General features: G+C 41.6%; 1 protein-coding gene across 1 annotated transcript in view; it reads left to right on the top strand.

Annotated features, from left to right (window-relative positions):
- Window positions 1-4,351: 4,351 nt before the first annotated feature.
- T265_13232 (hypothetical protein) overlaps window positions 4,352-10,511 on the top strand; it is a gene marked incomplete at both ends in the record, with an annotated part of 30,264 nt that continues 24,104 nt past the window's right edge. Inside the window, 4 exons of the mRNA XM_009167882.1 lie at window positions 4,352-4,385; window positions 6,591-6,662; window positions 7,478-7,558; window positions 8,579-8,650. Coding sequence (XP_009166146.1) covers window positions 4,352-4,385; window positions 6,591-6,662; window positions 7,478-7,558; window positions 8,579-8,650 — 259 coding nt within the window. The remainder of the gene's footprint in view (window positions 4,386-6,590; window positions 6,663-7,477; window positions 7,559-8,578; window positions 8,651-10,511) is intronic.

Genomic DNA, 10,511 nt, shown 5'->3' with positions numbered 1-10,511 from the left:
GAGCAAACAATATGATAATGCGGATTGTGGCAATACTCTATCCCCAGCTATGTTGCTTGATCCAGACTCCTAGCACGGCGAATAGTAAGAAGACGAAAACCTCGGACACAAACTTTAATAATCCAACAACACACGATCAACAGGCGATGCCCGGAGCTTCCGAACCCAAGTCAGTGGGAAGAATGGTATCCTGTACGTGGTCGGATTTACATTTCCTTGGAGTATCAATGGGCCATTGATTTTTCATAGTTTGACCTTGAAGATGCCAGGAGTTCGCTAGCACACATAAAAACAGCGTTTTCTGGGGATATTGATATCCCCAGCAGTTCCAATTAACCTGAAAATTCTGGCCCCAAGGTTTAGAATGTTCTTTATATATGCCAGTTGTAAAGTGCTACTACAAACCAGGTCAAACCAATTAAATCTGGGGGGATATTGATATCCCCAGCAGTTCCAAATGACCTGAAAATTCTGGCCCCAAGGTTTAGAATGTTCTTTATATATGCCAGTTGTAAAGTGCTACTACAAACCAGGTCAAACCAGATTAAATCTGAATATCCAGCTTGGATATCAGCTAACTGAGGTGGGTGAAAACGCATTGAATGGTCCAACGAGGTTGCGACAAACTTAGAAAGAATCCATCTCCCGAACCCATAAGGCTTTGGCCAATCTGAAATTTACGGTATTTTCTCTGTCAATAGTTGTTTCCCTGAGCTATTCTAAACTAAACCGAAATTCCCATCGAATGATGTTTCAGCTCTTGATTATTCTGTTGCTATTCCAATGACCGCCGAATGGTCGTAATAGGAAGCTTAGTCCCACCGTTATTATGAATTGTTTCTAGAGGTTTTTTTGAATCTCTTGCTGGTGTCAAAGACACTAAATCGCTTAACGCGGTTTGGGAAATATTATTCGTTGAAGTAATGCACTTTAACTGGACATTGATTTATTGTCATGTTCTTACGATTATTGTTCAGGCCACTACTAGTTAATTTAAACTTGCATTGAACAGTAAACTGAATAGCAAAACACGTTTTCTATGGCCAATAATTATGCAAGCTGCCCTCGTACGCTGGACTGTGTTCAGTGAATGAGAGAAGATGGTTCCAAATTAATGCCCCCGTAGATTATATTATGCTCACAAACACGTTCACTACTTCTAATGATTTCTCTCAGAACTCCTCAGTCCGATGAAGACGTCCACCTCACCACGAGTTCATTCGAAGCCTTCTAAACTTATTCAGCTGTTATCCAGTGAGGAAGGTAAGTGGTGCTACAGAAAGTTTCATTACCCAGATTAGTGTACACCAGGATTTGCATATCTTTCCGAACTACGCTGAACTATACAGACCTGGATTGAACAACCATATTTTACCGTTTTTACCGAATCCGAATTAATAAATGAACTATATTCCGAAGTCTAAAGGAGTTGTGGGGCGAAACTCTGCAACCTATTTAATTCTACCCCTTATACAGAGCCTCAAAAGAGCATTAAAATCAGAAAAGTCTAGGTAGGGGCCTGTGTGGACTGTGGGTCACTTTAACAGACAGCTTTTATTGAATAGGTACAATGAATCAAACAAGCCCCGAAAATGCACTGAGACGTTGGGGACATGGATAGACACGAACGAAGAATGCAAGAAAATGTGACTCACGATTTCCGAATAGCTTGATAAAAACCATGCTGAAAAATGTTAAGCGATGGTTAACAATTGATGTTCGAAATGGAATCGCAGACGAAATCGGATGCAATATTTGCGACAATGTCGACTGGAGTGATTGTTTGTCTGATGACATAGTTGGGCAAGGTGTGCCTGGTTAACTGTGCAGCACGTGTCGGCTACTGCCGTAAAATGAGCTTCATGCTCAGTATTCGCATGAAGATGGGACGAACTCTTGCGTTTCGATGCACCTCATGGATGTGAACTGCGTGAGATAGGGCCAAGTGGTGCTAAGTATTTTCTCAGTTGAAGTTGGTCACACTGCCAATCAGTCACTCGTAGCCGAGTAATATCGTGCTCAACCAGTTCCAAATACGGAAAACCATCCAGTCGTTCTTGAATTTCCACTATTGATGAATAATTATTCTCAGATCACATGAAAGAAGCAGTTGATATTGCTACACTGGTACGGTCGTATAAGCATTGATTCCCTGTGATTGCATTATTCTAATCCACCTTAACTTCTTTATGCTTATGATTATGGCTAATGAGAGCCTTCTTTTTGTATTTTCCTATCAGACAACGTTTTATTTGTTTTCGTTTCAGGATCTTCGGACGATCGATTAACGGGGTACCGGCGGAAATGGAAGATTTTCTTGCAAGGTGAGCACTTCGACGGACCTTTTTCACGAACCGATTGTAGAAAAAACTGAGCCTGGAATTTGTCAGCTTAATATGATATCCTTTCGCACAAATATTTTATGTTGCACACGGCAAGTCCTTTGCTTTGCGCAAGCATTTCGTAACTGATTTGTGGCAACACACATGCTCAACATTGTAAATGCACCACTCTTTTGAATTCGTGGCGTTTTTAGAATCCTTTAACATCAACCCTGTCTGAATTACGGTTCTCAATGTACCACTCTCACACAAATGTAGATACAACTTGTTCTTCCGACTAATTTCCTCCAATCCCTTCTAGCCCGATCGGTGCCTAGATTTGTTTGATCTCCGCCACATACGATACGTTAGTGGTCAGGGTAGACTAATTTCCACAGCTCTATCTAGGTTCACATACTCGTCAGGATATGTGTGTTGAAAAACTGAAAAAAAACGGGAATTAGATACACCAACATAAACTCATGATAGGAGAAGCGCCATGTTACAGTTCAGCAGGACAGCACCATTTGACCGAANTTACCACCGAGAACATCAGTGCTCTTTTTAGGCATTTAATAGATGTACTACCAAACTCGGTTATGGCGAGCTTCTTTGTGGAAGGAAACTAATTGTCCGATTACCAACATCTTTCACCGTACGGCCGCATCAGAGACGGAACCATCCGCACAATGTCCGTAAACTAGCAGATGCGGTAATCAGTCTCAAGGACAAGCCATTTTTAAACCGAACAAACTATTTGCTCCTCGGATGCATCCGGGGCACCCACAACTGTTCCGTCCGAACATTTTCGAGAAATTCGGTATAATCAACTTAAGCATGGAGATTCAAGTGGATAATGGTCATTCTCACTTGGTATACTTGAAGTTTACTTGTTTCATCTGACAATGGACAACGGAGATTCCATCTGGGTAAAAAGGTAAAACCAACATAACCAGCTGAGAACCCGATATATGCAGAAGTGGATGAGCTTGACAAAGCATGATTTGTAAACACCAGACAACACGACAGGCAAATAGTACATAATAACCGAAGGTAATTATTCAACGTCATTCCAAACCGTAGTGAACTCCATGTGAGGAAGCCGCAACTTTATGCTAAATGCCCCGCTCATATGGACATAACAGCGTTAAGCGTGTTTATTATCGCAAGTAGCAAGCAAACTAGACGACGTTCATTGGAGATAATCAGGATGACAATTACGGTTATTTCTCATGTGATTTACTTTGTAAAAACGGATTTTCAGTGAACTACTAAGAGCTTGTGGACAAGACGATCAGTTCAGTTCACTTCAGTCTGTCAGCTATGAATCAGCTACTTAGGTTACGGTGGTTCCAGGTGCCGCAGTTTCGGTTACCGCTAAATGGGATATCATGGGAGATGTAGCAGGGCACTGGAGGCAGTTACATGATCCGTTAGTTCCCATTATCTATTGATCTGATGGAACGAACTAGCAGACTATAATTTAGTCTTATTTTTCATTTTCACATTTGGACATTTGTTTACCCAATGAAAGGGTATTACATCGTGCCTATTCGATTCGCAGATGGACCAGTGAACAATCAGTCTGTAGTGCAGCATGTCATTCAAAGGAGTTTGAAGTTCCCTATTCAAGCAGCACACATTACAACTATTTTACAGTAGGACCAAGTATGCTCGATCAGTTTCTGGTGTTCTTAATTGCATGAATAGGTCAGGATGTGAAGACCGGAAAACTGCTTTGAATGTTTAGACTGAAATCCTTGTCGTTACGCTTTATTGTTTCGCAGTTTTGGGAATCCATTTTTCTGCAACTCCTATGCTTTTCTTATTGTTTTGTAACATAATTGCATGAATAGGTCAGGATGTGAAGACCGGAAAACTGCTTTGAATGTTTAGACTGAAATCCTTGTCGTTACGCTTTATTGTTTCGCAGTTTTGGGAATCCATTTTTCTGCAACTCCTATGCTTTTCTTCTTATTGTTTTTGTAACAGAAGAGTATCCGAAATTTTCAAAGTGGAGAGATGCACCAATGGATGCACGCTTCATATGCGAAAGTTACAATCGTGAGCGACATTTTCATAAATCATGCGTTTTATTGCCCAGTGTTGGCAAAAACAAATGTTTAGGAGCGATTTCAATAGTACTGTTTTTAGTAGGGGAATTCGCGATTAGTATTCAAAATCAGACAGTATTAGGTGGTGACAGCCCGTCAAAACTTTTGAGAATGCAGGATTCTAGTTTATGGTTATTCTGTGTTTTTATTTCGGGCATTTGTGATGGCTGAAGAAATTCTCGCTTCTGTTCCATGTCCAATCGAATTCGTAATGCATCATTCGTAATCCGTTGTGAGGATGAAACACAAAACAACCCTGAATGTGCCTGAATGACAGCCTAGTTTTTAATGTCACCGCATCAATGCAATCTACCTGGCTGCCGAGTCAGAAAAAAAGAAAATTGGTTCTACACTGTTTTTAGGTTGCTTATTCAGCCTCACATTATCGGCGAGTAGGAAAAATGAACTAGGTCGGTTATGAAGTGTAAATAGCTTAAAAGGGAGCAGAAAAAGCCATTTAAGTACCAGAATAAGCATGCAACCTGAAGGTGTAGCATTTGGAGAAGTTGGTAAAGCAGCCTCCTGGATGTTAAAGAGAGTCTGCTGCTTGGTTTTCACTGTACAGTGCGCATGAAGCAAAATAATTAGCAAGTGAGTTGAAGACTCAGCTCGAAAAATGGTGAGTCGAAGGTTGTTCGAAACGACCCATCTGTTTACATTGACTTAGGCGGCTGAGGAGCTGAAAGAATGCGTTAAAACGCAGTTATGTTAATCTTGATCACACACGACTCCCGTAAGACAGAAACTGGTACGACGGTAGATATGGCCAATCTGTGAGAGGTTAACTGTCACCAAACTTTCCAAGGCTTTAAAAACAGTAGGGCTTGTACCGCCGGATTCACATCAGTAACACAACTTTTGGTTGAATCAAAGTGACCGTGATTGGTCACAACGTCTCGTGGAAGACCGTCTTTATTTACAACCCTAGAAACAGCTCTATTCTTTTTCGCAGAAATTCTACCTTCAAATACTATACTGTGTGTGTCATGGTTCCTTACATATGTATGTTTTTTTCCTCCGGGTCACGTACCACTGATTTTTGTCGTGTTTCGACCTTCATGTATCAAACCCATAGGTGTTTTTTCACTGGGTGCCAAATTCTCAGCTGTTAAGTTTCACACTAGCTCAGAGAGGAGTATGGACGTTCGGACCAAACCAAAAGGAACACACACAAAAACGGGGTTTGAGTTCCCGTAACGAGGGGAAAATGAAAGTGTCAGAGAGTTGCCGTCGGTTGGTGTTGGTAAGCATGAAATGAGCTACTTCTCGTTCATGTTCACACCAAAAACCCAGTATGCTTTGACCGTAAGTCGCACTGTGTGACGATCCTAATTCAACCCGCGTCACAGAATGCTCAAACCTGGTTAGCCATCTGAAGGTAAAACACTAGCCCACCGGTGCGACTATCCTTCTCCCTAGGATTACCCCTTTGCGGTTTATTAGACAAGCACTCGATTTTACTAATCTGCTTCGGGCCGTATGGTTTGATGCTTTCTGGCTGTGTCGCAGTCCACCCTGTGCCGTGCATATCGTCCTAGTGATTTATACGACAAGGCTTGAAATGGCTACCAGTCGCCAATTGCCTCGTATCTCGGTGAAACATTTGCATTGACTCTATAACGACTAGCTAGCAGCCCGACCCAGTATGTCTCATCTGACTGGCTGATAAATAAATAATAAAACATGACCTTCTTAGTAGTTCAGAAAATAACGCTTGGTTTGGTAATGATAGCCCTATACTGGTACTCCAGAGCACCGCTACCGATTTACTAATTGTCCACTATTCTATGCTTACTTTGGGGAGTCTTTCTCAGCTCGGTCATCGTGCCAATCGAGGTTTGGTCACAAAACATGTTAAAAACAGAGGACCCAAACACTCATGAAGCTACTCACAAGGTCAATAAATACTCCGGATAGTCTATGTCAAATCGGCAACTGCTGGTAATCACGCAAAATTAGCCTCGCGTCACATGGCTGACTCATTAAACCGGGTTGTGTTTGCATACATCGTTGAATTTCAACTACTGAACTATCGCCAACAAATCTCTGAAACTCGCGTTTTCTGACGTGTGCCGCTAGACTGCCCCAAAGTTATTCATTCCACTTGAATCAAATGTTTTAGATGCGGACTTATCTGAGCTTGTTATCCTTTCAGATGTGGAGCCGCCTTCTTTTCTGTTGCCCCCACTTCCTGGAAATGATAGGCAGTTGTGCGATGCCTACGATCGTAAGTCATCCTGTATTCCGTACGTCACCCGTGGTTTCGAGGATCGCCTAGGCATCAATGTTTTTTTCTCAGAGCATTTTCGTTTAAACAGACGTGACAGACATGATAAGGCTGTTTGGAACCCGCAAAGTTGCACCGGTTTGTGTTACGGAAAACCAAATTTCACTACCAATACTTTGGTTGGTCCGAGATGCTGCTGCGGTAGGTCCGAAGTGAAGTTTAGTATTTGATCACGAACTGTGCTGAAATCCCCTTTATGCTTCTCACTCGTCCTGACATGAGTACGATGAACCAATCAGTAAAATGTTGTCTAAAACAGGCTATTCAGCTTATTGATGTTACACATTCCTACTCAGCATATCCAACCATGTCTTTTAACGTTCATGTGCATGGACAGTGAACACGTCCCTCCTGCATTAATCCGACACACAAGTGTTTGGCAACATCATTTGATGTTGCACAGTCCTTTGAAAAAAAAACAGTCATGAGCTTTTCACTCTTCCACTCACTCCAGTTGCAGAGGCACGAGTTGCCCGGCTTATGCCAGAAATGGTCCGGGTTCAGTGTGATCTGACAACAGGATTGAGAACTTGGCCTCCCGTGGACTACAGGATATCTGCTGATAGCCTATTTAGAGGGTGTAGAAATAGGACGATCTTTTCCAAAGAGGACGACTCAATAAGGCATTATTTGTACTTACAGAGGTATTAAACACGTATTCGGGGGATCGCTAACTGCTAGAAAGTTGCTAGTTAAGGAACTTGTTAGTCGTAAAACCAGCGGTTACAATTTATGTTCCCTGATTTGCATTACAGGCTTCGTATTGGTGCATGGAGAACTGCCAGACGAGGAATATCCACATGATACTTCGGATGGGTGGGAGAAGTTGTATCGGTGTAAGACTTTCCAGCTACGATTTTTATCTTCCCAGAATTTATTTTCATGCCCCTTATACAACATAGATCCCATGGATTCGCTCATTGAAACTTCGTGTATTTTGCCACTTGTTCCTAAATTCCATTTCGTCAACTCATTGGTGTGTTCGTACGTTGCAATTCCAGGTCAAAGCTCAGTACCTGTTTGCCGGTTAGGTCTGCAATTTAAAATCTGAAATCTGTTTCAAAACCCTCCAATTACACACTATGTAGTACCACCGCTACCCATCACTCATCGTTTCAAACTTAACTAAACTTATGGACCCAACTTTTGTTGTGATTTACACAGTCAGTTTGATCACAGTGCTGTCTATCAATCTATCTTGGTCTACCCAGTCTACTTTGATGCACTGGAAAGCGTCTAGAACGCATTGTAGCGCATCAGGTGCATAATCGTTCTGAGTACGAAAGTCCAATAAATAGCTTCTCAGTGTATCACAGACTTTCAGCCTAGGTACTCCCAGCTGCACATGATCGAACGCAAGAAACCCGGTTAGCCTATGTATAAGTAAGCGCATAATGTGACGACATTCAGTCTCGAGAAACGACCTGTTGTGATCGAAATCTATGACAAACTGTCCCAAAGTCGCTGTAATTGAATTGCGATGTTAGAACTGGACATATGAGAACGCAGTGCCGAAGGGCCGTTGCCTCGATACACGGTTTATGTCAGAGGATAGATCACCATATACTGGGTCTAAAGTCAGGGTTTCACCACAACCTATTTGAAAAATCCATTCTTCTACTGGAGCAGTATCGATTAATAGGTAGTTCTGGGATGTGTAGTGTGGAAGCATGTGTAATTTATGGACGGGTACAACATATAGTTCGGGACAGAAATATATTATAACCTGGTTTGTGGAAACTTCCGATTTCACAGTTATGTTAATTTGTCTACACATCTTGACGCTAGGCATGAATCGACACTACCTCTTTTCATGGCGTTTAATTTTCCTGTGTCAATGCCATTATTCAATGCAGCAAAATATCCGACCGGAAGTGAAGACTATAAAAGTCTCGCTAGAATCACCGATGCCTGCAATCGTCTTAGAGGTAAGTGGGAGCATATATAGTAAAAAGTACATGTTTGCTTCTTTTCTTTGGAATCGCCGTGTGTGCAGACTGTCACAAGAGAGCATGACAGTGAGTTTCAAGACACCCACCTTGGAAGTACAATCGGAAACGACAGGTTGAAAAGTTGAGTACACTTTCTACTTTGCCTAGTTGTTTTCCAACATGGCAGTTAACATGGTCATTTGATGCACTTAGAAATGAAGCTGTTTGTCACAGTTTGCAAATATTGTGGGGCGAAATTATGTCTGTTCATTTATTTCTTTTGAGTAAATATACTCCATTCAGTTACTACCAAGCGCTGATAACAAGACTAGTTTAGTACCCACAAAAGTTCAAACCGTTTCTTGGCATTTCGTCTGACATTTTTACCTTCAAAATAGGAATAACGATATTAATTTGTATTTGTGTTTGTACTCCTTATTGATTAGAACTTGAAATGGCCTAAGTTACTTTTTCCGAGGTGATAAAGAACAAAATTCATTGATAGAAAACGCCGCCAACAATAGAGGTAAGAAACTGGTGCATTGGTAGTAGGAAACCATGTGAGCATCGGCTGTGTGATGACATCAGGAACATAGAAGCAGAAGTGTTACCAACGTTCTACAAACTGATAGCTGCATTTGGCAGTGGTGATACGGATTTGAAAAACTTCTAACCTGTCAGCAGAGTACTCCTCTGGGGAGAAATTCAGAATTTGATTATCCAGCCAACACTGCAACACAATAAGATAGTTCGAACAAAGATGGACCGAATCCAATGGCCGCAGAGGCAATCAGGTGATGGACCAATTACCGGCGAACATATCTTGACATCTAATGAAGTTTGGAAAGAGCTGCAAAAAATGCGGTTTATAACCTAATAAAAACCCACGGTCCTGCATTTACAGACTATGTTTTCTCAGAAGTGAAACGGGTCTTTGTTGACTGACCCTCGGGAAAACAAGGGTTCGGTATTAACTTGTTTTGTAGATGTTTGGCTGAGCCAGTAGGTCAGGTAGCTCGTTATTCACAAGGACGTATAAATGATTCAGTTTCATGCTCTAAACTGGATATTTCCCTGCACTCAGAAGGTAACATTCAAGGGTGCAATTTCACAAAAGCAACAGAATCCCAAAAACCTAGTTCCAATTTGATCCTGAGGTTGGTAACGCATTCCAAAACGCTCAACTCAATTGCGCCATGATGTTTTCACACCCAAGAGACAGCAGTTCAGGTAAATTTACATTAGACTCGAGCGTTTGAATACCTTGACTGCAGAATGTACTAGTGAATATACCTTGACTGGAGAATGTACTAGTGAACACGTATCCAATGAGAATCGGGACGGATGGAGTTGGATGACAAAACGACTAGAGAAGACAATTTCTGAGCATCATTTGAGAAGTGGTGTTCTTTGGAAGATTTCGGCATACTGTATTAAGCTTTTTAGCCTATTACTTAGACAGACGATTGCTTCCGGCGATAAGTTTACAAAACTGAGTTTGCTTCATATTGGGCGCTTATATAATTTGAACAAAAAACGGTTTTTATTGCGATGGTGTCTTGATGGTGCCTTATAACTGCTTTTATAGTAGATCTTCTATAAAAAAAACCGCCGAAAAGAATGGTAGAAACAAGGTTAAACGTTAGAACAGTCGTCACACAATACGTTCAACTTTCAATGAAAGCAGTTGCACTCTACAAGACAGTGAGGTTGTGAATCAGTTATTGATCGTAAGATAGGCCGCAAGGATTACAATACCGATACAGACTGCTCCTAACCTCAGAGCAGCAGTGCACTTCGACTGAACACAGCAGTTATCAAGATCCAAGCGCTATCCGTCCTCACTCTTCTGATACAT

This window comes from Opisthorchis viverrini, assembly GCF_000715545.1.
Source record: "Opisthorchis viverrini unplaced genomic scaffold opera_v5_48, whole genome shotgun sequence".
NCBI classification, from domain to species: domain Eukaryota; kingdom Metazoa; phylum Platyhelminthes; class Trematoda; order Opisthorchiida; family Opisthorchiidae; genus Opisthorchis; species Opisthorchis viverrini.
The sequence above is the reverse complement of the archived record's forward strand: the minus strand, read 5'-3'. Positions and strand labels throughout refer to the sequence as shown.